The sequence below is a fragment of the Armigeres subalbatus genome, chromosome 3, assembly GCF_024139115.2.
Source record: "Armigeres subalbatus isolate Guangzhou_Male chromosome 3, GZ_Asu_2, whole genome shotgun sequence".
Lineage (NCBI taxonomy): Eukaryota > Metazoa > Arthropoda > Insecta > Diptera > Culicidae > Armigeres > Armigeres subalbatus.
This window is the reverse complement of record NC_085141.1, coordinates 36006688-36032373: the sequence shown is the minus strand read 5'-3', so window position 1 is coordinate 36032373 and position 25686 is coordinate 36006688. Positions and strand designations below refer to the sequence as shown.

Sequence of the window (25686 nt, the reverse complement as noted above, 5' to 3'; positions counted from 1 at the left end):
ACCGAACAGCTACCGGAGGAGTGGAAGGAAGGGATTATATGCCCCATCTACAAGAAAGGCGACAAACTGGAGTGTGAGAACTTTCGAGCGATCACCATCCTTAATGCCGCCTACAAAGTGATATCCCAGATCATCTTCCGTCGTCTGTCACCATTAGTGAACGAGTTCGTGGGAAGTTATCAAGCCGGCTTCGTTGACGGCCGCTCGACAACGGACCAGATCTTTACTGTACGGCAGATCCTTAAAAATTGCCGTGAATACCAGGTCCCAACGCATCATCTGTTCGTTGATTTCAAGGCGGCATACGGCAGTATAGACCGCGTAGAGCTATGGAAAATTATGGACGAGAACGGCTTCCTGGAAAGCTTACCAGACTGATCAAAGCAACGGTGGATGGTGTGCAAAACTGTGTGAAGATTTCGGGCGAACACTCCAGTTCGTTCGAATCGCGCCGGGGACTAAGACAAGGTGATGGACTTTCGTGCCTGTTGTTCAACATTGCGCTAGAAGGTGTCATGCGGAGAGCCGGGTGTAACAGCCGGGGTACGATTTTCAACAGATCCAGTCAATTTATTTGCTTCGCGGATGACATGGACATTGTCGGCCGAACATTTGCAAAGGTGGCGGAACTGTACACCCGCCTGAAACGTGAAGCAACAAAAGTTGGACTGGTGGTGAATGCGTCAAAGACAAAGTACATGCTTGTGGGCGGAACCGAGCGCGACAGGGCCCGCCTGGGAAGCAGTGTTACGATAGACGGGGATACCTTCGAGGTGGTCGAGGAATTCGTCTACCTCGGATCCTTGCTAACGGCTGACAACAACGTTAGTCGTGAAATACGAAGGCGCACCATCTGTGGAAGTCGGGCCTACTACGGGCTCCAGAAGAAACTGCGGTCGAAAAAGATTCGCCACCGCACCAAATGTGTCATGTACAAGACGCTCATAAGACTGATTGTCCTCTACGGACATGAAATATGGACAATGCTCGAGGAGGACTTGCAAGCACTCGGAGTATTCGAGAGACGGGTGCTTAGGACCATCTTTGGCGGTGTGCAAGAAGACGGTGTGTGGCGGCGAAGAATGAACCATGAGCTCGCCCAACTCTACGGCGAACCCAGTATCCAGAAGGTAGCTAAAGCCGGAAGGGTACGATGGGCAGGACATGTTGCAAGAAAGCCGGACAGCAACCCTGCAAAGATGGTGTTCACTTCCGATCCGGCAGGTACGAAACGGCGTGGAGCGCAGCGAGCGAGATGGGCAGACCAGGTGCAGAACGACTTGGCGAGCGTGGGGCGTATCCGAGGATGGAGAGATGCGGCCTCGAACCGTGCATTGTGGCGTCAAATTGTTGATTCAGTGTTATCTGTTTAGATGTTAACTAAATAAATGAAATGAATATATTATTCTTTAATCATAATCATACAATTTTGATACCTTCAATAACATGATTTGGTAGAAAGGTTACTTGATAATTGATCACTATGCAAATCTATCAATTTGATTATTCATAATCATTAATCATTAATCATATCGATCGTTAATCATTATTCATACACATTAGGGTGGTTCAAAAAATCGATTTTGCTCCACAGTGCTTATTTGATTCTTTACCATGTTCTGAGTGTCCTCTGAAAATTTGAGCTCATTTGGATTAAAACTGATTTAGCACAAGCCGTTTCAAGTTTGCCTGTAAATTAGTATGGGGAAATTTATTTTTTCATTATACTGTTAATGACGCTTCCCCATCGCATGTTAAAAGAAAACCTACATAGCTAAAAGGAATACTCGACAGCTTTCACTCAGTGAAAACCGCATCTCAATTAATCGTTCCAATAATTAGTAATCGAATTTAATCTATACCGTGGTTTTCTGGACCTAATTGCATAACTCATCAACAGGCAACATTGCTGCTCGTGGCGCGAAAGATAGCACACACAAATTCAGGCTACTATGTTGCACTGCACATTTCAGTGATGCCCTCAAAGAAGTTTAACGATCATGACTAAAGATTCGCAACCTGTCTTAAAATCGATTACTAATTATTGGGACGATTAATCAACATGCGGGTTTCATTGGGTGAAAGCTGTTAAGTATCCCTTTTAGCCATGTAGGTTTTCTTTTAACCTGCGCTTAATAGTGAAACGTCATTAACAGTATAATGAAAAAATAAATTTCCTCATACTAATTTGCATGCAAACTTGAAACGGCTTGTGCTAAATCAGTTTTAATCCAAATGAGCTCAAATTTTCAGAGGGCAATCAGAACATGGTAAAGAATCAGATGAGCACTGTGGAGCAAAATCGATTTTTTGAACCACCCTAATGGAACGTACACACGGTCAAGCAGTTTGACCAACATTGACTCCACCTCTCGTTTATTCAAACATCCATCAAGTTTTACTAACAGCGGCACGAACAATCAATTTATTCGACCAACAATATCACACACGAACGACCGAAGCGACAACTTGAGCACCAACCATCAACAAATATATGGGGGTTGTGCAACTTCACTATACAAATGCTCGAACATGTTCGGCGAATCTTGACTCCACCCCGACAGGTCAAACCAAAATTAAACCGTTTTAAATTTTTCCAACCGAGCCGCCAACTGTCAAATGGTTGTTCGAACAACTTCACACACGTTCAAACAAAGCAGCAACCGAAGCGTTTTCTTGGGGCGGAGTCAATGTTCGTCAAACTGCTTGACTGGTGTGTACGTTGCATAATACACATATTGTGTCAACATTTAATCGCGATCGGTAATCGTTAATCATACTTCAATCGTTTCATTCTTTAATCATAATCGTTAATCATTGTCAAAAATGAATAAATCATTAATCATAATCTTTAATCATAGAGTTGAATAGTTTAATCATAAGAAATTTAATCATTCATTGGAATCTTTATTCATTAACGCTCTGGTTCGGTCCTTATAGAACCTAATGTTTAGTCAGTTATCTATTGACAAATTTTAAGAATTATATGCCATGAGCTGTTCTTGTTAAAATTCTGTTCACTGTTGATTTCAAAATTAGTTGAAACTAAAATCTTACCATTACAAAGAGGGAGCCTGCAGTGTATAACTGAAAAGTGATATACACTGATAAAAAAATACACGTTCGATTCATGTTTTTCGGAATATGGATATTTTCAATCAGCTTACACCATCAATTCTAGTGCAATCCACATCACTACGATGTTCTTGACATCCTCAGTTCAAATGTCATTGTATACATCCAAATTCATTATTGATACACTACCATATGATATGCACATCCATGAATAACCATAACAAATACACGTTCGACTCGTGTGTTTCAGAATGTTGATATTTCATTCCAAATTACACCATCAAGTCTGATGTATTTCACATCACTGAGATGTTCTTCACAAACTCAGTTCAAATGACTATGTTTATAGCAAATAATATAATTGATACACCACGATGTCATATGTTTATCTGAAACATGTTATGAATTACTTCAAACGAATTTGAGTATGCATTCAGACGATTCAGACGATCCTCCATGTGTCATTATTTCAATAAAAACGGACATGTTCATGCATGTTTCGAAAGGCCGCAACATTTTTCAATTTCAATTATCGGTAAACAGTGAACTGATTTTATATTAATTTGCACTTATTAATTTATGAATAAAAAAGAAGGGACATTTTATTGTTGAGCGCCCGGGAGGGCAGAAGATGTGTGGAACATGCAACCCTGCCAAATAAATGAAAAAAGTGAAGTTCACCTGCTATCTTAAGTAAAAACAAGTATAGTATAATGTTTGATTTAACTAATTGAAAAAAATATTTATAAACGTTTATAAATCTACGAAGGAATTCTCAAAAAAAAATAATCCATATTTTTCGGAACTGTAATTAAACGACAGGAAATGTAGATTTTTCACTTCTTTTTAATAATTTGTTTTCGTTTAATTTAATCCATCCGGAATGCGACTTCCGTTATACGGTTGAAACCCATTAATTTAATACATATATATTAATATTTTAAAATTAATTTTCTTGCTCTGGAAAATCTGGCTGACCTGCTGTGGCTCCTCGTTTATGTTGAATTGCATCAGAGCATACTAATTTGGTACTTTTTCTAATTGATTGCATGTTCCCTTCCTGCTTTAGCAGCAGCAGGATCAAATAAGATGGAATTATACTCAAAACGGCGAAGACGCATCGTCAATACCGGCCTCTTCCGACTATCCTTTGCGACGTATGTACTTCGTGGCGGCTTCTTGCTAGCAGGAATAAGCACCGAACCGATCATGTTCTCCGGCAGCAGCTCTTTTAGATGTAGGTAACTTGATTTTTTTGTGATCTGTGTGGATAATAAAAACCTTATTTACCGGTTGCAGATTTCGGAAAATAAAAGCACTCACCTGTTCAAAGACAAAATCGCCGGCCTCAGCTCGTAAAATAGTATTAGTTGGTGTGGTTCAACTTCTTTTAAAATAATAAATGCAACCACCCACTGTGGATATTACATTTTTACCAACTTGATTTTTTTTCTATATCCGGACATATCAATTTCCGTCAGAGGTTCGAAAACCAACGAGACGTTTTTCTATATTTCCACCGTTGATTCGTCGAAGTTATAGGAAAACTATGTTTCTTGAAATGGATTTCGATCCGATGACGGAAATCGGAATCCGGACGGATATGCAATCATTATTAAAATGTGAAAGAAAACACGAAATTCACTCACAATTCAAATGAAAATCAACACAATTATTCTTAGATATCATATATCAAACAAGCGGCTATGACAATTCGAGCAACCGAATTCGATTTGCTTTACACGTTAATACCGTGTGGTTTGTTTATAAAAAAAATGCTCAGTTTTGAATGAGCCATGTCATCTGTTTTACACGTGATATTGATTTGTATTGACAACATGCGCAAATTCATGTGTAGAACACACGGTCCTCTCGTGTATTTTTTTTATAGTGTAGACTATAATGACAGTTGGGAACTGTGCTGCGGATAGAGCCAGTTTTTCGCTCTCAAGCGAGTAAAGGGATATTTTGAAATCAATCCCATAAGCAAAATTATTTTGCAGTTTCTTGGTTGTCAAAACATTTCCCGCTCTTCGAATTTCTCTCCCATGCTGCATGAAGGCACACAAATGCACGAGACTCTACATGACTTTACGATTGTTTACATGCATTCCTGCTCCAATCAGCTGCTGAATCTCATGAAATCTCGTAACGAGTGCTAATTTGTTACAAAGAATACAAAACTCAAACTGAGTTTATTTTTATTTTTTCTCCAAACAATAGCAATACTTCTCAATATAAGATCTAAAACGAACATAACCACAATCTTCAATGTTTGGCTCCGGCACAATAGAAAATTTTGGCTTCAGTTTGACAACCAAATCGATTCTATCCGCACCACCCAGGTTGGGAATATTTCATCTGGAGATGTAATGTTAATAAAGTAGAAGAAGATCTCGTATCTCCTGGCTAAAACAAAGTTGCATGTGCTAGCAAATAAGTGTCAGGTGGAGGCGATATAAGCACATGCCTTTATTTGAGTTCATGCAAAGTGTTCATATATGGCCTCCACTTTGTGCTAATTGTTATACGATCTCTTGTTTGCTGGGTTACTTGCTGGTTCTTACAAAAACCTCTTCCAATGAACATTAGTGTGCAAAACTCTAACAAATATAATATTTTTAACCATATTAAAAACCAAAAATCGATCGATGTTTTCTATGTCCTCCTTTTTAATCAAATGTCCTCCTTTTCGCTACGATTTGGGTGAATTGTCCTCCTTTGGAAAAATTTCATATGGTCACCATATTCCTATCAGAAAGCACTAATCACATCACCTTCACATATCAACCACTCCAAAATTGCGTTTGATTGCCATATTTCCCTCCTTCCACCTAAAACATAAAAATGACGAATACATTTTTCAAACCAAGAAATAGATTCTGATAATATTTTTTTTTGCATTTTGCACATAATAATAAACAAAAATGTGAAAACTGTTGCTAAGATACAAAAAAGTTCAGCGTCGGAAACAATCCAGCGTCGGAAGCAGTTACTGTCAGATTTATTTATAGCAGCCGCCATTATGGCGAACATGGAAAGCTGGATTCGGCCAAATGTCCAATTTGGCAAAACGTCATATTCGGCTAAATGTCCTATTCGGCCAAATGTCCTATTCGACCAATTGTCTTATTCGGCCAAATATCATATTTGGCCAAATGGCCTATTCGGCCAAAGGTCCTATTCGGCTATTCGGACGCGGAACAGACAAAACTCGATTTTTCGCGCTAATAACGCACGAAAGTTCTATGAAAAGTTAAACCGTTCTAGTAAGGGCCACGTGCCACAGCCCGATATGTGTAAGGACATAAACGGAGACCTTCCTACAAACGAGCGTGAAGTGATCCAAAAACGGCGGCAGCACTACTAAGAGCACCTGAATGGCGATGTGGCAGACAACGGCAGCGGTATGGTAATGAACCTAGCACGCGCGCCGGACATACGACTTCTGGCTCCAAATCTCCAAAAAATCCAGGAGGAGATCGGCCGGCTACAAAAAAAACAGCATCTGGAGTTGATCAATTACCAAAGAAGCTGTTTAAATTCGGTGGTGAGGCACTGGTTAGAGAATTTTATGCCGTCGACTAGCACCAATTGCAAGAGAGTTTGTGGGGATGTACCAGGCGGGTTTTATGGGCGAATGCTCCACCACGGACCAGGTGTTCGCCATTCACCAAGTAATGCAGAAATGCCGCGAATACAACGTACCCAAACGTCATCTATTCTTCGACTTCAAAGCCGCAAAGGGTCACGGGAAGGTGCTATTCAACATCGCTTTTGAAGGAGTGATACGAAGGGCAGGGATTGACACGAGTGGTACTATTTTCACGAAGTCCGTCCAGTTATTTGATTTCGCCGACGACATTGATATCATGGCACGTAACTTTGAGAGGATGGAGAAAGCCTACATCAGACTGAAAGGATGAGCCACCAATATTCCAGACTTTGTCCAATTTTGGGACACCCTTACACACATGCAATGGCGGGCACAGAAAAGCTTCTAATCAATAACTGAGGAAATGCTAATAGAATAATGCTAATAAGTTGAAAGGCAGGACAAGCTTGAAAGGACATACACTTTATTAGTAAATGTATTTGCGTACAATAATTACACGCGGGTTTTGTTTCCAAAGTCAGCGTAACAAGACCTCAAAGACTCCTCCGCCACGTGAGTTGTCTTATGTGGAGGTACAGCCACCGTGTAGAACAAGTTTATTCCTTTGCTAAACAGTTGAGCTGCTTCTTCGACGCGTTCCTGTAACATTTTCTTCGCTCCTTCATCATACAGATTTTCACACTGTTGCAAGATTTTAATTGTTCCCTCAAAGTTTACGTTATTCTTACATTTGTAGCACTTTCCCTTCTGGGTGTAAACAAGCACACCGGAGCAATCCGGATGAGGGCAACGGAGCTTTGGTTTGTCTGGTATTTTGTCCAGAAGTGGCCAATCCTCGACACAAGCCTTGCAATCACACTTGAACCAATAGCGCGAACGAAGAACCTTCTGTCTAACGGACAAAGGTTGGCGCATGAAATGCATTCCATAATTTTCTGGAACCGAACTACCCTTTGCCAACGGTCGACTGGTGTGCAGAATCATTGTTGTCTTCAGGAAACTTCGCGAAACTCCCGAATGACAATCGTGATTCAGCAGAGATCCTGTCCTGTAAACCCCCACTCCAGTGTACTGCACTTTGGCCGAATCGATCCGATGATCACCAACTACCCTCATTTCATAGATTTCATGCGCGTTGAACTGGAGGGACTGCAGCAGCTCCAGGATAACGCCACCAACTTTGGCCTCTATGGGGGTTGGCTCAGCAGCTTCAGTTTTACGACGTCCGAAAAACTCCGACTTCTGCAAACACCGCAGCAGAAAAGCTGCCATCAAAGTACGCCGGAAGTAGTCCTCATGGCTACGATGTTCAGCATGAGAGCAAAGTGCCAAATCCTTGGTGATTTCGATGGCTTTTTCTGCGGTCCCGGCTTGCGTGATCAGCCGTAAGGCCAAGTGGCAAAGAATGGACATACCAGAGCCTATCATAAGATCCAAATACTGACATTCAAACCGGTGATAGCCAGTGCATGCTCGATCCCGGCACTCTGGGGAGCAGAAAGCCACCCCACAGCATTGCTCACAAGGAACGGAAGCGACCAATCTGGGAATTATAAATTGAATCATTACTCTAATCGTATCTTTTATTATTTGAATCTACCTGGAAAAACATAAGTTGCAATGCGTTCCGAAAAACTTCGGATAAAGACACGCTCCATAAGCTGCTTCGGTAAGTACCGTTTCACCAGGCTGTAGATCTTCCGCAGCCACAATATAGCGTCCCTTTTGCGAATCCTTCAGCGCTCCACTAAGAGCGATCTTTTTCGAAGCACCTTTTAACTCTTGGTTTTCACCTCCGGCAAGATCAGGAAGCTTCGGTTCTCGGCCCTGTGGTTTTATTGCGCTATCCTCCTCTTTAAGCGTCCTCAAATCCTCCAAATCTTCACGGAGCCGTTGCAGTCGATAATCGTCCAAACCGGCCAACTGGTGGAACAACTTAGCTGAAACTTCGGCGCGTTTCAAGTCACCCATCACTGAAATAGTAAGTTTCTGTAGAAATTAGTCAATTATAAAAATATTCGCGTTCGACGCTCACATGCATAACATTTGGCCATCTTTCCATAGTACTCGCCATTTGCCTTCACCGGAAAACCAGCTTTGGCAGCCATTTGTAAGTCTCGCAGCGCATGTACACCGTCCAGCATTCGAATCAACACCTCGGCCCTGGTCCAGAAGGCACATGCCAGAGTCATTCCTTGGTCGATGTGCATATCAACGCATTTCGCGGGAGCCCGCATGACGGCCTGACTGGCCAGTATCAGGGCCTGCTGCATCTTACCTTCATTCAACAGTTTGGTTGCTTGTTCCCGCCGTTGCCAACTAAACTTGGCGTCTTTGCCCCGGAACACCGGCTTGACATGCTCCAGCGTCCCCAGCACCTCGAAACAAACCACCGGGTCTTCGTAGATTAGCTGAACCCTGGCCGAGTCATTACCCGGTTGCACCTTCCCGAACACGTCCCGGAGCCAGTGCTCATTTTGACCGGTGAAATTTTCCGCCACCGTCCAGTAGAATGCATTGAAGAATCCTTCCTTCTGTGAGCTGAGAGTTTTGTCACTGCACAACTCCGTATACAGAGGATCGTTATCAATTGAGGCCATCGTGGAAATGGGGTTCTTAGGCGAAAAATCCGACTAGAATGCACACGGGTGACGACTATTATTAGACTCACTAGAAGAGTGGTGTGGTGCGCCTGCCGAAGCGATCGATTGCAATGTGAAAGGGGGTCGACGAGTTTCAGTCGTTCTAGCAGTTGGAGCATGCGCATGGCTGAAAACACGTGGGAGGCATGCGCCGGATTCCTGTGTGTAGATGTCTGTTATTGGACCGGTTCATTCTTGAATGCGGTTGATTAAATTTAAGATGGATTTATCTAATAGTTAGCAGAAACGACTTCGATTTTCATTCCGCTGAAATATGAGCAAAAACTAGGCAAGAATGGATTTGGTAAGTATAATTTTGGAGATCTTAATCCTCCCATTAAACCGAGGATTTTTTTCAATTCCGCATTTACAGGTGCAAACCCAGAAATTAATCACAAAGTTGCCGGGAATGTACTTGTCGTCAGAAAAACAATTCTTGGTACAAAGCCCTTGTGGTTCGTTGATGTGGTTTCGTGGAAAAAAGAGGTGGTTTTTTGTATGGAATCGCGTTGAAGTTTTCATAAGCAATCACGTACTCACATAAGAAAAAGAACGGAAAATTGTACCGGGATAGTAGGAAAATCGTAGAAAAATCAAACTCGCGTTTAGTTTCATAAGGGAGTAACTGTATTGATCGATTTCTCTTAATCGATTTTATATTTTGTTAATAACTCAATTGTTTCAAAAGCTACAACCGTGATTATCGATTCTGGTGCAAAATACATACATTCAAGTATTCAACCATTAAATCATCGACAAACTAGCGCAATTTGCTACAATACTAAGAAGAAAACATCGACGAAAATAAATCGATCAATACAGTTACGCCCCTATGAAACTAAATGCGAAATATGTTGCGAATGAATCCCATAATACTGCACCAAAATAAATCTAGAGTATTGCGCTACAGCTTATACATTTGATATTTGGACCACAACTGTTTATTCTAAAACTTTGAATAAGGTCGAGTTCAAATTATTATAGTAAAAAAATATTTATGCATTAATTAACCTCATTGTAGTGAATACGATCGCTCATCTTGTCTTGTTGATGTGGTGTGATTCGCAACGACGAGGTGGACAATCCCCCGAACACTCAACAGTCGAAGAAAGGGGCAAAACCGGCAATTTCGAATTGCGATTCGATGCGGAGAACGCGCTAGGTTCGACTTTCGTGGACCAGTGATCTATTCAAACTAAAACTCTTTTGATACATCACATTGGTATAGAGATCTGATTTCACCGTAATAGTGTCGATTAATACTTTACAGAGAAAAATGGCAAATCGGTTTCTCGATAGGGTTTCCAAACGGTGATAAACTCGTAAATTCATTAGATATTATTAGGAATTATCTTTAAATTATTAGCTGCACATTAGCACATAGTTCATTGATGAGCACATTCCGGACCCCGTTGAAACGGTCCGTTTCAACGATTATTTTTTTGCGATCCAGGTGTTTTGTGTTTTTCATTATCGGCATCTATCGGCAAAACTCTAACCTTCTGCACAGAGCGGCGCAGTTCTTGAAATCGAGAGAGACGAGTCATGTGGTCATCTGTAACGTCCGGCTCTGGAAAGGAGAACATCGGTTCCCCGACCAGAAAGTGGCCGGGCGTAAGCACTGCAAGGTCATCTGGGTTGTCGGTGAGGGGGTGAGAGGCCGGGAATTTAGTATGCTCTCAATGTGGGTCGTTGCCGTGGAAAACTCGTCCAATGTATAAGAATTTGCAGCAAAAATCCGGCGAAAATGAAATTTGAACGACGCAACCCCGGCCTCCCACAAACCACCGAAATGCGGAGAACGAGCAGGGATGAAGTGGAAGGAAATTCCAGATTCGTGGCAATAACTCCTCCATTCGTCTGATTTGAACTGATCGAGGTACTGGCGACGCAACGACTTCAACTCGCGGTCAGCCCCGACGAAGACTGTAGCATTGTCACAATGCAGCTCGATTAAATATTCGCTTGGTGAGGCCTTGTTTCATTTCAGATTTTTCAGTAAAAGACTTACCAATTCTGTAAGCAAGTAATAGTAAATCAGTTTTCAAAATGCCATAACCCTATAAACTTGATAACCCTAAATCTTTTAATGACTAAGTCTTAGTAGCCGAATCTTCGATGTAAACTATTATAGCTAAGTCTTTTGAAGAAATCTATTTTCTTTTAATTGCGCCAGTTCGCAAATGGAGTAATGCCTCATTGTTTAGGCACTGTTTGCCCTTCTGTCGCTACATCGTTCTCCGGCAACTGCTCCTCCTCAATCAATCCATTCAGGTTTTCAGTGGTGCCTTCCTCGAATGTTTTACCTCGCAAAGATATGTGAACACCCCTAAAAAATAGACAAGTATTAGGGGTTGGGGTGTCATTTGTTCCATTCGGTTCATGAAACTTACAAAGTCAGCAGAAGTACCATCACCTGGGTGCCCATGGTCAACAGGAAGAATGCCTGTGGGAAGGTGTTGATAGACGCGTTGTAGATCTGCGTATAGAGGATTCCGCTTAGCAGTGGGACGGCATTGTCGAATACGGACAGAAATGAGAAGATGACGCCTCGCTCGGTCGTCGGAACCATCTTGGAGATCATCGATCTTAGTACTGGTGCCACTATCGGGCCAAGGCTCGAAATGGTGGCCCCGATGTACAACAGCCAGTCCACTTGGGCAAATATGTAAACGAAGCGAGCTGAGGCGTGTGCGGTGGCACCAATCATGATGATGAACTGTAAATGCATTTGGATTTTAGTAAGTTGCTGGTGTTCAGAAAGTTTAGTCAAACAGTACCGTGTCTCTCATCTGGAGAACCTTGGTGAAGAATGGAACTCCGATGAACATCATCACCACGTAGGCAGCCGATTGATATGTTTTGAAGTAGCTATACAAATCAGCATTCCAATTGAACTTGAGTTGGGTGTAGAGATACATTTTGGGTTTTTCGTCCCGTTGGAATGTGTAGAAGGACATGGCGACCATTAGAACGTAGAGGTAGATCCTTCGGTTCATGGTGCGTTTCTTGAAGAACGTCGCCAGTGATGTGACGACATGTTGTCGATCGAAGAAATCGCCCGGCATGCGATACCAAGGCAGCTCCCTTATAGAAATTTGTCGATCGGTGGTACGAGATTTCAGACGAAAAATTGAGTATACAATCGAGAGGAGGAGTAATGCGGCGTTGATTGCAAACATCACCGTAAATGATTTGGCAGTACGGTTGTAAATGAGAGTACCGATCGCGACTCCGATGGGCATCGTGCTCAAGTATGTGGCATCGAGGATTGTAATCCTAAAGGTTCTGTCTGTTAGGGTTGTTATATCCGATATATAGGCGAAGCATGACGCAAATATGGCGATGTCCGCTCCAGTCAGTACACTTGGGATTGTGGCAGTGTAAATAATGTACTCCACTGGCCACGTTTCCATTCGAGTATTGACCACAATCATCACCGAGTAAACGAACTTTCCTATCAACCCCAAAATTAGTGGAAGTTTACGACCTCTGCGATCGGACCACGCTCCGAGGAACAAAGCTAACACAATTGGCACCACATACATCGCTATGTTATTCCACATGTGGAACGTCGAGGTGGTTATTTGAACCTCTTTCTTAATATCCTGATAGTTTTCGATGTTGATACAGATATCGTGCGAATAGCCATGATTCACAGTGCACGCCTTGTAGAGGAAAAACACCTGTTCAATGACCGACGTCAACATGAAGGCCATCATGTACAGAAACATCGACGGTTCTACCGTAATCTTGTGGTACCATCGCTCCACGCGAACCACCTAGAACGAAGGAATATTAATTAAAAACAACAATTCAAATCAATCAAATGATAACCGCGCCATACCCTATCCCCGTTGTCGCTCATGGTGACCGGGCAGAATCACATGGAGAACTTTTAAATTGACGGTATCGCGTCCACTGAACAGATGGAGACTGCCAGTCGAGTCGCGTTGCGCTGAATCGCAATATCAGCTGCACGAGATGATTGACTGAGATAAGACGAGACGGTGGACTTTCCACGGGATTGTTACTGTCACTGGTGGCGATGATGGCGATAAAGAGCCAAATCTCAGTGCTCGATGCATTCGGAGGAGATCCAAGAGGAGATTCAAGGTAGACAATTTGATCGCAGGAAATGCTGAAAATAGACAAAAAAAAATAAACCACATGAAACTATATGGCCATAATGGCGGATGCTATAAAAAAAATTGATTCAGTTGTTTATTTTTCATCAACTAAAACAAAATGATGAATTATGATCCCACACAATATTACAAACATTTTTTTCATTCCAGATATTCGATTTGAAGATTCAAGAAAATATGTCGGTACTATGCTTTAATAAGGGAAGATCAGCGGTGACAACAACATATTGTGCATTTAGGATCTGTCTCAATTGGATAATTAAACTGAAATTAAACTTAAAAGTGACATTTCAATAATTATCGAATAACCCTGCTCGCAGAGCAAGATTACTTTTGACAGATATCGAATCATTTTCCATCGATGTCCAATTGGAATTGCTGGGTAGCACCAGCCATTCTTATAACGGGGTGATTTTTTAATTTTCGAACTGTCACTTTTTAAGTTTAATTCTCCAAATGAGACAGACCCGTCTTAAACTGCTTGTACGACGATGATGAACTGTCGGCAAGGCCCACTTCCGATGGGATTCTTACGGAAAATAAAATAAATATGCAGCACTGCACGATGTTATCTGCGTCACAAAATCGTTTTTTGGCGCTGACAACGTCGCTGGCACTAAATTGAAGTTTTTCAATTTCAATTCAATTTCGCTGGCACTAAATTGAAGTTTTTCAATTTCAACTGTAACCCTTGTTACGCCCGATAATTTTGTTGGGTGGTCATTCGTTTTCACTAGAAACAATATTTGTATTAGAATCTTTTTTAAGGTCTAAAGCCCCAAACGCAATATAACGGAACGGCGACGGAAACGGCAAATTTGACAGAAAATATATGGGCTAACTGTCAAATTTTCCGTTTCCGTCGCCGTTCCGTTGCATTGCGTTTGGGGCTTAAGGGAAGCTCTCTCGCGGTAGAGCGCTATTTTCGGAATTGGGAACGAATTTCACTTATCCCAACTGACAATCTCTCCCCTCCTTAGCCGTGCGGTAAGACGCGCGGCTACAAAGCAAGACCATGCTGAGGGTGGCTGGGTTCGATTCCCGGTGCCGGTCTAGACAATTTTCGGATTGGAAATTGTCTCGACTTCCCTGGGCATAAAAGTATCATCGTGTTAGCCTCATGATATACGAATGCAAAAATGGTAACTTGGCTTAGAAAACCTCGCAGTTAATAACTGTGGAAGTGCTTAATGAACACTAAGCTGCGAGGCGGCTCTGTCCCAGTGTGGGGATGTAATGCCAATAAGAAGAAGAAGAAGAACTGACAATCTCTTTGAAATTTATCAAGGAATGTTCCTACAAAATTTCATGAACCTACTGTTTCCCAAATTTGAATTAAGCTTTAAATACTGAACTATTGTATAACTGAAATTTTCGCTTCTCAGTACCTCTCTCCGATGATTTGAGGCACAAAGGAACCGAATTTTGCAAAACCCAACTGACAAAAGTTTTGAATTTTTCCAACGATCATTTTGATGTAATAAAAAGTATGTCACCGTAATAGATTTTGAAGGAAGCTCTTTTTACTTCAACCAAGTTTTTTAAATTCTATACAAAAGTTACTATTTCGGGAGAGCAGCCAACAGCATATTTTCTTGTGGCGCACGCCAGGAAAGGAGCGATGAGAGCGATAGAAAGTCTGCACGGAAGAAAAAAAGTACCCAAAATTGAGTATTTTTAAACTTACTTTTGAGTTATTTTTTCTCTTTTCTTTCATCCACTCTTTCTTTTGTTGTCAAAAACAAAAGAGCCAAACAATCCAACGATGCCAGTTCAATACGGGAAGCCAATTTTGAGTTTTATTACCTGAGGTCGAAATTGAGTGAATTAAACTTACATTTGGGTAAATAAATTTTCCGTTGGGTACTTTTTTAACATGGGGTAAAGGCAAACTACTTCGACCTATAGATAGTGGAATATATAGATGAGCGAAGATAAATCCTCTGTCTCCAAACGAACTGTCAAACGTGTCTCCAAACGAGCATGACGTCACGATTTCAATGGAAACGTTAAGGGCTGTGACGTCATATGCGCGTGTGCACGGGCAAAAAAATCGACTCAGCCATGCATTCGCTCATCTATAGATTCTACTATCTATACTTCGACCCTACTAACTCAATTTTGGCTTCCTGTACGGATGTTCGAGGTTGGGTGAATTAAACTCACTATTGGGTAGTTTATTTCTTCCGTGCGTCAACTTTGTATCTAGCGTGATACTAGAAAAAAGCGTATTCCTATTTTTGAACACGAGGATACTAAATATCTGGGTACTGCGGATAGAGCCGCTTTTCTGCGCTCAAGCGAGCAGAGGGATATTTTGAAATCACTCCCATAAACAAAATTATTTTGCAGTTACTTGGCTGTCAAACATTTCCCGCTCTTCGAATTTCTCTTTCCACGCTGCATGAGAGCGCACAAATGCGCTAGACTCTACATGACTTTACGATTGTTTACATACATTCATGCTCCGATCAGCTGCTGAATCTCGTGAAATTTCGTAACGAATGCTTTTTAGTTGCATTCCCACTAAATTTCCACTCGAAATATAATGTGAGAATAATTGTTACAAAGAATACAAAACTCAAACAAAGTTTATTTTTATTTTTTCCCAAAATAATAACAATACTTCTCAATATTAGATCAGAAACGAACATAACCACAATCTTCAATGTTTGGCTCCGGCACAATAGAAAATTTTGGCTTCAGTTTGACAACCAAATCGATTCTATCCGCACCACCCAGCTAAATATATAAAGCGAAATCAAATATAGGAATGAGATAAGATAAACAATTGAAAATAAATAAGACAAATAAAACAAATAAGCCAAATAAAACAAATAAAACAAATAAGACGAATAAAGAAAATAAGACAAATAGGACAAATAAGACGAATAAAGAAAATAAGACAAATTTTTCTAAATTTATACGGAAGTCCCTCTAGGTATTCCTCCAGAAGTTCCTCCGGAAATTCCTTAGGAAATTCCTCCGGGAATTCCTTCGGAAGTTTCACCGGAGATTCCTCCAGGAATTCCTCCAGAAGTTCCTCCAGAAATTCCTCTAAAAGTTCCTCCAGAAGTTCCAACAGGAATTGCTTCGGAAGTTCCTCCAGGAACTCCTTTGGAAGGTTATCCAGAAATTCTTTCGGAAGTTACTCCAGAAATTCTTCCGGAAATCCTTCCAAGAATTCCTAAGTTACTGCAGAAATTCCTTCGGAAGTTCTGCCAGAAATTTCTTCCGAGGTTCCTCCAGGAATTCCTTCGGAAGTTTTTCCAGAAATTCCTTCGGAAGTTCCTCCAAGAATTTCTTCCTTCGGAAGTTCCTCCAAGAATTTCTTCTTTTGGAAATTCCTCCAGGAATTTCTTCCTTCGAAAGTTCCTCCAGGATTTTCTTCCTTCGAAAGTTCCTCCAGGAATTCCTACGGAAGTTCTTCCAGGAATTCCTTCGGAAGTTACTCCAGAAATTTCTTCAGAAATTCTATCAGGAATTGCTTCAGTAGTTTCTCCAGGAATTCCTCCGGAAGCTCCAAGCTCCTCCTGGAATGTCTCCAGTAATTCTTTCAGGAATTTTTCCGAAAGTTCCTGTGGGAATTCCTCCATAAGTTTCTGCGGGAATTCCTCCGGAAGTTCCTTCAAGAACTCCTCCGGAAGTTCCTCCAGGTATTCCCGGAGGAACTTCCCGAAGAATTCCCGGAGGAACTTTCGGAGGAATTCTCGGAGGAACTTCCGGAGGAATTCCTGGAAAAAATGCTTCGGAAGTTCCTCCAGGAATTCCTTCGGAAGTTCCTTCAGGAATTCCTTCGGAAGTTACTCCTGGAATTCCTAAGGAAGCTCCTCCAGGAATGCCTAAGTAAGTTCCTCCAGAAATATCTTCTGAAGTTTATTCAGAAATTCTTCCGCAAGGAAATAACTCTTGGCGACTGTGGAAAACTTAATTGAAAATCAAGTCGTTTTCGGCCGTTGCAGTCTTGTAAAGCAGCAAAAACAGGTTTACTTCTGCATCCGACGGTTTCGGTAATTTATTTTACCTTTTTCAAGGATTTGAAAAAGGTAAAATAAATTACCGAAACCGTCGGATGCAGAAGTAAACCTGTTTTTGCTGCTTTACAAGACTGCAACGGCCGAAAACGACTTGATTTTCAATTCTTCCGCAAGTTCCTCCAGAAATTTCTTCGGAAGTTCTTCCAGGAATTCCTAAGGAAGTTCCTCCAGGAATTCCTAAGGAAGTTCCTCCAGGAATTCCTTTCGAAAGTTCTTCCAGAAATTCATTCGGAAGTTCCTCAAGGAATTCCTTCGGAGGAATTCCCGGAGGAACTTCCGGAGGAATTCCCAGAGGAACTTCCGGAGGAATTCCCGGAGGAACTTCCGGAGGAATTCCCGGAGGAACTTCCGGAGGAATTCCCGGAGGAACTTCCGGAGGAATTCCCGGAGGAACTTCCGGAGGAATTCCCGGAGGAACGTCCGGAGGAATTCCCGGAGGAACTTCCGGAGGAATTCCCGGAGGAACTTCCGGAGGAATTCCCGGAGGAACTTCCGGAGGAATTCCCGGAGGAACTTCCGGAGGAATTCCCGGAGGAACTTCCGGAGGAATTCCCGGAGGAACTTCCGGAGGAATTCCCGGAGGAACTTCCGGAGGAATTCCCGGAGGAACTTCCGGAGGAATTCGGAGGAACTTCGGAGGAATTCCCGGAGGAACTTCCGGAGGAATTCCCGGAGGAACTTCCGGAGGAATTCGGAGGAACTTCCGGAGGAATTCCCGGAGGAACTTCCGGAGGAATTCGGAGGAACTTCCGGAGGAATTGGAGGAACTTCGGAGGAATTCCCGAGGAACTTCCGGAGGAATTCGGAGGAACTTCCGGAGGAATTCCCGGAGGAACTTCCGGAGGAATTCCCGGAGGAACTTCCGGAGGAATTCCCGGAGGAACTTCCGGAGGAATTCCCGGAGGAACTTCCGGAGGAATTCCCGGAGGAACTTCCGGAGGAATTCCCGGAGGAACTTCCGGAGGAATTCCCGGAGGAACTTCCGAAGGAACTTCCAACGGAATTCTTGGAAGAACTTCCGACGGCATTCCTGGAAGAACTTTCGACGGAATTCCTAGATTTCTTCTTAGTCTTATCTATCTTATTCGTCTTATTTGTCTTATTTTTCTTATTTGTCTTATTTGTCTTACTTACACCAGCACCACTGTTATCACCCAAATACTTTTCAAAGCTATCTCACGATATTTTCTAATGTTGTTCTAGAAACGGCTCATGTTTTCATTTTCCGAAACTAGCTGGAGTTTGTTTATTTTGATTTCCTCCTTGCTTGATTGGTCGACGCTGCTGCTGTTCTCTCGCCCAGGGACGGGAACGGTTGACATTTCTTTTTATCATTTTAAATCTGCCCCGAAGTAAAATAAAAACAAAAACACGGCAGCCGCAGCAGCAGCCACGACCAAGCAGACGACAGTCACCATATGATTTTTTTTTATTTTGTCTCCCCACAATTAATGTTTCTGTACACTCATTTCACGACGTATGACCGTTTTTGGTGGTAAATGATTATTTCTCTACTCCTTGTTCATTTTAGAGGCTAGAACTAATGAATGAATTATTGACAGTGGCTGATTTTCTACCCGCCGCTTCCTCATCCAGGCGCTATCGTATATGCGCAAATAGCCAGCATGAGTTAACCGCCAGAAATTTGTATGGCGAAAGATATCTAACGTGGGTTTTCTCAATATTAGGAACTTTTCATGAAAAACTATTTGGTACCAGTTATGAAGGATGGAGTCCGCTACTACGCCTACCAAATATGTTTCCGGTTAAGGTGCTTAATTTTGAGAAATGGAACCTTAGATGTCTTTCGCCATACTGATTTCAGAAAGTTAACTCCTAGTGTGCCGCTGTAAGCACGCTCAAAGCAGGCGATTCATTAGTACCAACGGCTAGCATTCTTTCTAGGCTTTGCGCCACAGGCAATGAATGAATCGACTGCTTTGAGCGTGCTTACAGCGGCACACTAGGAGTTAACTTTCTGAAATCAGTATGGCGAAAGGCATCTAAGGTTCGATTTCTCAAAATTAAGCACTTTAATCGTAAAAATATTTGGTAGGCGTAGTAGCAGACACCATCCCTCATAACCGGTACCAAATAGTTTTCATGAAAGTTAATTTGAAAACCAGCGTTAGATGTCTTTCGCCATATTCTGCTGTAACTATTTATAACGCCTGGATAACTGGCAGTAGAAAAATCAGCCACTATAATAATTCATTATTAATAATATAATTCATTATTGGCAGTGGCTGATTTTCTACTCGCCGCAGCCACATCCAGGCGCTATAGTATATGCACAAAATAGCCAGCAAGAGTTAACCGCCAGAAATTTGTATGGCGAAAGACATCTAACACTGGTTTTCTCAAAATTAGGAACTTTTCATGAAAAACTATTTGGTACTGGTTATGAGGGATGGTGTCCGCTACTACGCCTACCAAATATTTTTTCGATTAAAGTGCTTAGTTTTGAGAAATCGAACCTTAGATGCCTTTCGCCATACTGATTTCAGAAAGTTAACTCCTAGTGTGCCGCTGTAAGCACGCTCAAAGCCGGCGATTCATTAGCAGACCCCACACGAGGCATATATTGACAATACTTTTTTCGTCAAGCTCTTCATCAAACTTTTCTTCAATATTTTCACTGATTAGCCGGCATGGTCGTAGCTGAAGAAAAACTCAATTTTTTCGTGAACTAATACGAATCAAATAGCGGTATAACGCACAAAACACGCACACACTCAACCGTCATCGACTCCTGTGGGCAAACTGCGGGGGGAGATGAGGGGAAATATTTAAAGGAATATCAAACTTTTCTGATTTCCCTCAATATTTACTTCAATATTTTGGGTTCGCACTCACACTATCAATCTTTTTCTTCAATAATCAAGAGTTTGTCAAACTTTTTCCGTCGTGTGGGGTCTGCTATTAGTCGCCGCGATTCTATCGTTGGGTCGCTGCAGGCAATGTTCTATTTACGCTTCCACACTAACGGCGACAGAATCGCTGTCGCCAAGCGATAGAATCGCGTCGCGACTGTCGCGTCGCGTGTGTTTGGGGGAACCTTAACCCTTAAATGCGCAATGTTGTTTTAAAACAACAAATCGAAAATACGTTTAATGTTAATGATTTTAATGGTTATTTACGTTAAAAATATTTCCGACGATTTCTAAAAAAAATCGCTTTGCGCCTTTAAGGGTTAAACCGCCAGAAATTTGTATGGCGAAAGACATCTAACGCGGGATTTTTCAAAATTAGGAACTTTTCATGATTTTTTTTCAAATAGTTTTGGTACCGGTTATGAAGAATGATGTCCGCTACTACGCCTACCAAATATTTTTTTGATTAGGGTGCTTAATATTGAGAAATCAAACCTTAGATACCTTTCGCCATACTGCTTTCAGAAAGTTAACTCCTAGTGTGCCGCTGTAAGCACGCTCAAAGCAGGCGATTCATTGAAAACTGCATAATGATGAATTAATTTTGACGACACTGACAGCGTCATTCTGGCGGGTTGAATTGGGCAATTTTCTCTCTCAGAGAGTGCTACCACGTTCTTTTTTAACGGAAAACCCTTCCTTCAGACCTTAATGAGACTTTCAGCCCTAGGCTGGCTCGTATACGGAAACATGTTCAAAAACTGCAAAGGGTGTAGCGGCATAGCAGGGGACCTCCGATATAGCTTAAAAAGGGAAAGACAGCATTTCACTAAAAATCTTGGATGCTGTCTTTCCCTTTTGGGGTTGTAACCGAGATCTCCTGCTATGCTACTGGAAGGAATCCCTTTGCAGTCAATAAACATGTTTCCGGAGACTTTCAGCCCTAGACTAGCTCGTCCTAAAGATACTATAAAGATACTAAAAAAAAGATTGATCCACCTAGCGGTGTTTGTGCCTTTCTCGTACATTAGATAAACAAACAAAAATTGAGTGAAAGTTTCTTAGCGTGTTTTTTTTTTATATGTAAATCGTATTTTGGCCATAACTTTTGATCCCATAGTTCGATCTGGCCAATTTTCAATAGGAAACAATGGGATTGGATTCTCCATCGAATACAACTTGTTGCAAACAAATCGGATCAAGATAAATGCCTAAAAAATAGGTGAGTTTTATGTTACGCACATACATACACACACGCACACACATACACGCATACGGCCATCATCTCAATCCGTCGAGCTGAGTCGATTGGTATATAACACTATGGGTCTCCGCACCTTCTATCACAAAATCGTCTTGGAAGTGAATATATAGCCTTTTCGGTACACCTTGGTGCACGAGAAAGCCAAAACATGTTTCCTAATTGAGCGATTCCAAGCAACAGCATCAAAATTTAAGAAAATTTTTAATTCATGATTTTCTATTGAGTTGAAACTTTGCACAGTTTTTCAATTTCATCTAAATCGTCATTTTTCGATATCAAATCTTCATATTGAGTCACGACTAACTTTTCAAAAGGGTGTATGTGAAAATGGTTCAAAAATATTTAAAAAGCTGCACAGCAAAAACGGAATGTTCGATTGTTATGATTTTTTCAGCAAAGTTAGACAACTAAATGGTGATTCTTAAGAAAATGTGCACAGTAAAAAAAATTTTTTTGCCTTTAAAAATATCATTTTTGTCACAAAAACTCAAATATCTCAAAACCCTATCTTTTTCGAACGTAATTTTTTTTAGGGAAAACGGTCCATTATATTAGCTATCTACCATAAAAATTTGGTGATGGTAAACTAATAAACAAAAAAGTTATGACATTTCAAACATTTCACAATTTTCACATATAGTAAACAAAAAAAATTTCCGTGTATTTTTTTTTCAAGAATCGCAGTTTGATGCTGATTTTATTGTTAAGGGCCTTGCGTGAGTTAAACAAGTTGTTTGTATGATATTCCATATTTATGTATTCATCGATATTATGTATATTATATGTATAAATATTATATGTATAAATAAATAAAAATGAATTAATATTATCGTAAGTATTAAATTAAATGTGGCAGTTACACAATGTTGTTATAGAAACTCTACACTCACGTAAATAAAATATGGAAATCCATAAGTTTTGCCTTATGAAACAGCAGAAGTTCATTCCATAATTGATTCATAAGGCTTCTATGTAAGTCATAGTCATTCGAATAAATTACATAATTATGCCTTATGAAATTCAATATGTTGCCTCATGAATAAAAATCATAAGGTAAGCTTATGGACCAACATGTCATTGATGGTGTTCATTCAAAGAAAACAATCAACGTCATTACTTTTTCTGCAACCCGATTGACCACGATTTTTCTTCAACATTCAGTTAATTTGCAGATAATTAACACGATATTACCAGTAGCGCGATTTGGACAAACTTTTGGCAGCGGATGCAGGTAAGATATTGCTCAAAATACTACAAACATATCATGGAATAATTCCGAACGAATCCGCTGACTGCTTCCGCTCATGAACAAAAATTCTGATCTCCCATGTCAAAGATCTGTTACACTGCCAAAAATATCTATATAAGATATATGTGTCGCCGTTATAAATTTTTGCAATAGCTCCACCCTAATATAGTCGATATAAAACCACACATAAAATAAATAATTGTTAATTCGAGACCACACATAAAGTTTATTTGGACATATATTTTATTAGTAGTTCGCGTGGAGAATGGTTATGTGTGCGCTGATATACATCATAAGTTAAATCTATGGATTTTTGCCAATAAATATGTGTGGATTTTTAGTAGTGTACAGTTCTTCCACGGTTGTCCAGTTGCTTCCATGGTTGCGTGTTTTAAAAATATTTAACCTTCAATAAGACTTTCGGTTCTTCCAGATTTGACGGGTGCGACAACGGCACGTGGATGGAGGCCTTAAATAAGAAGCTGTTGACCCGTTGCTTCCTGTCCAATGAAGCAGAACGTCAGCTTACCTGGTTTGTCCAACACCAGCATACCTTGTGCCCTGTTAATACTGCTCCACATGCGTCTCGGTATCATAGGCAAGGCTGGAATTTCTCGACACGGACGTGCATCCCCAGAACTATAGTAGAGCTGCCCATCCAGAGTGACTGGGCAATAGGGCACTTTGGATTTTCAGCACATTCTGGTGGTAAATACCTCCGTAGTGGTCCGGCTGCAGCTCCCGTTAAGGAAACGAAATGAGTTTTTCGTAAAGCTAAAACTGGACATGGGCCGCTCGATTGATATCTTTCAGGAGGAGAAGTGGGTGATCACGGACAGCAATGGAGAAGACTGTTCCAGATATGACTGCATATCCAAGTCCATATCCGACTTGAAGGCTGGTTTACAGTTCTGAAAACTTGTCACGAGATTTGATTCCCCAATGCATTTTTAGAGGGGCGGGATTTATGGGAATTGGGCACGGAAAAATCGAAATTTCCGCCCTTTTGAAAATACATGGGGATCAAATCCCGTGACACGTTTTCCGAACTGTAAACCATCTATTAAGGCTGTGAACCATTCCACCGATTCGTTTAACTTTTAGTTAAAATTTGACAGTTCGATGGTTATTTCGCCGTGGTTAAAAATAACCCTGCTCCGGAGCATGGTTAGATTTGACAGTTCGATAGTTAAACTTTGTTCGCGAGAAAATTGGCGCCAAATCCATTTCGTTCTAAATAACTATCAATCTGTCAAAACTCAAATGAGTCGGCTTCGGAGTAAAATTTTAACCACGATGGGAAAATAACCATCGGAATGTCAAATTTTAACTAAAAGTTAAACGAATCGGTGGAATGGTTCACAGCCTAAGGAGGCGTACTATTTAGCGAAGTTTTTCGCGCCTGGAAGAAGGTTGATTGGAAGTCTAAGATTTGATGAAGTATCTCATCTTAGAGGAACGCATCTATTGTGGTCGATCGCGTTCAGAAATGTATTCGTGCAGTTGTTGCATGGAGACTGGGTTAATAACACGATGCAGATCGAGATCCAAAGTTCCTCGAAAGATTGGCATGACTAATGAAGCACACCGTATACTATGTGAGTGATTTGTATAGGATCCCAAGTAACCAAAAGTTCCATTAACCTTCTGTCTGTGCTCAAAAAAACTTACGTTGTCTGTGCTCTGGGGTCAAATTGACCCCAAATTGAAATTGCTATAACTTTTTTAATGTTTGGCCAATTTTTGATTTATGGGGCTGTTTCGAAAGATAATTTAATCATCTTTTAGGTCGTTACCAAAGATTGACTATTGGTGGGCGGGTACATCGCGGGGAGGGGTTTTAGTGAACAAGGGTATAAAACGAGTGATTTTTCATGATTATTTTACTTGTATCCGAAAATCCTTTCCATTTTGAACTGCACCTTTTTTAAAAAGGTTAAGCAGGAAGGCATGTGCTCTGGCATGAGGCGTTGATAAGTTTAGAACTCGGCCGCCAGGTGGTGGTATATTTGAATTAATTATTTTGGACTACTTAAGATATTCCGATATATAGAATTCTCCTCAGTGTAAATATTCTTATCGCACAAATTCAAAAATTGAAAGACGTACTCATTATATTGAGCACCGCTTTGTAGTGCTACATATCCTGAACAATGTTGCCGAATACAACTTGAGTGTAGGTACGAGGGATCTCAAGCTAAAGCAATATTTCATATATGCAAGAATATTGCAAGTACGCTAGCGCCGCCTATTTGTAAATTTCCTAATTATTTATTCCGTCACATGACAGTCCATTCCCACCAGACGAACTTTATTAAAGACGTCATCGTTACAAATTGCAAATTTGTGCGATAAGAATATTTACAATGAGGAAAATTCCATATATCGGAATTACTTGAGTAGTCTAAATTAATGAATTCAAATATACCGCCACCTAGCGAACAAGCTCTAAACTAATCAATACCTCATATCAAAGCACACGCCTTCCTGCATAACCTTTTTGAAAAGGTGCAGTTCAAAATGGGTAGGATTTTCAGATATAAGTAAAATAAGCATGAAAAATCACTGTTTTTGTACCCTTTTTAGGAAAAACCCTCCCCGCGATGTACCCGCCCACCTATAGTCAATCTTTGGTAACGACCTGAAAGATGATTAAATTATCTTTCAAAACAGCCCCAAAAATCCAAAATTGGCCAAGCATTAAAAAAGTTATAGCAATTTCAATTTGGGGTCAATTTGACCCCAGAGCACAGACAACGTAAGTTTTTTGAAAAAAGTACAC

At 41.0% G+C, this 25686-nt stretch overlaps 2 protein-coding genes and 2 long non-coding RNA genes across 4 annotated transcripts in view; 1 reads left to right on the top strand and 3 right to left on the bottom strand.

Annotated features, from left to right (window-relative positions):
* Positions 1–4144: 4144 nt before the first annotated feature.
* Positions 4145–4966, bottom strand: LOC134220888 (uncharacterized). The gene is made up of 3 exons (XR_009982091.1): positions 4725–4966; positions 4399–4490; positions 4145–4337 (listed from the first exon to the last, which is right to left on the bottom strand). It is a non-coding gene; the product is annotated as an uncharacterized LOC134220888 (long non-coding RNA).
* A 2171-nt stretch (positions 4967–7137) lies between these two features.
* On the bottom strand, positions 7138–9320 carry LOC134226098 (SET and MYND domain-containing protein 4). The gene is made up of 3 exons (XM_062706645.1): positions 8727–9320; positions 8292–8664; positions 7138–8234 (listed from the first exon to the last, which is right to left on the bottom strand). Exons 1-3 carry the CDS (start codon positions 9289–9291, stop codon positions 7184–7186), a joined length of 1989 nt encoding a protein of 662 aa, XP_062562629.1. The 5' UTR covers positions 9292–9320; the 3' UTR covers positions 7138–7183.
* A 179-nt stretch (positions 9321–9499) lies between these two features.
* Positions 9500–24646, top strand: LOC134226100 (uncharacterized). Its single transcript, XR_009983396.1, has 4 exons — positions 9500–9637; positions 9707–9819; positions 22817–22886; positions 23338–24646. It is a non-coding gene; the product is annotated as an uncharacterized LOC134226100 (long non-coding RNA).
* LOC134226099 (proton-coupled folate transporter) overlaps positions 11277–25686 on the bottom strand; it is a 54488-nt gene continuing 40078 nt past the window's right edge. The window contains exons 2-5 of the mRNA XM_062706646.1: positions 13181–13474; positions 12114–13115; positions 11727–12052; positions 11277–11662 (exon numbers count right to left, since the gene is read on the bottom strand). Coding sequence (XP_062562630.1) covers positions 11530–11662; positions 11727–12052; positions 12114–13115; positions 13181–13201 — 1482 coding nt within the window. The 5' untranslated portion in view covers positions 13202–13474 and the 3' untranslated portion in view covers positions 11277–11529. The remainder of the gene's footprint in view (positions 11663–11726; positions 12053–12113; positions 13116–13180; positions 13475–25686) is intronic.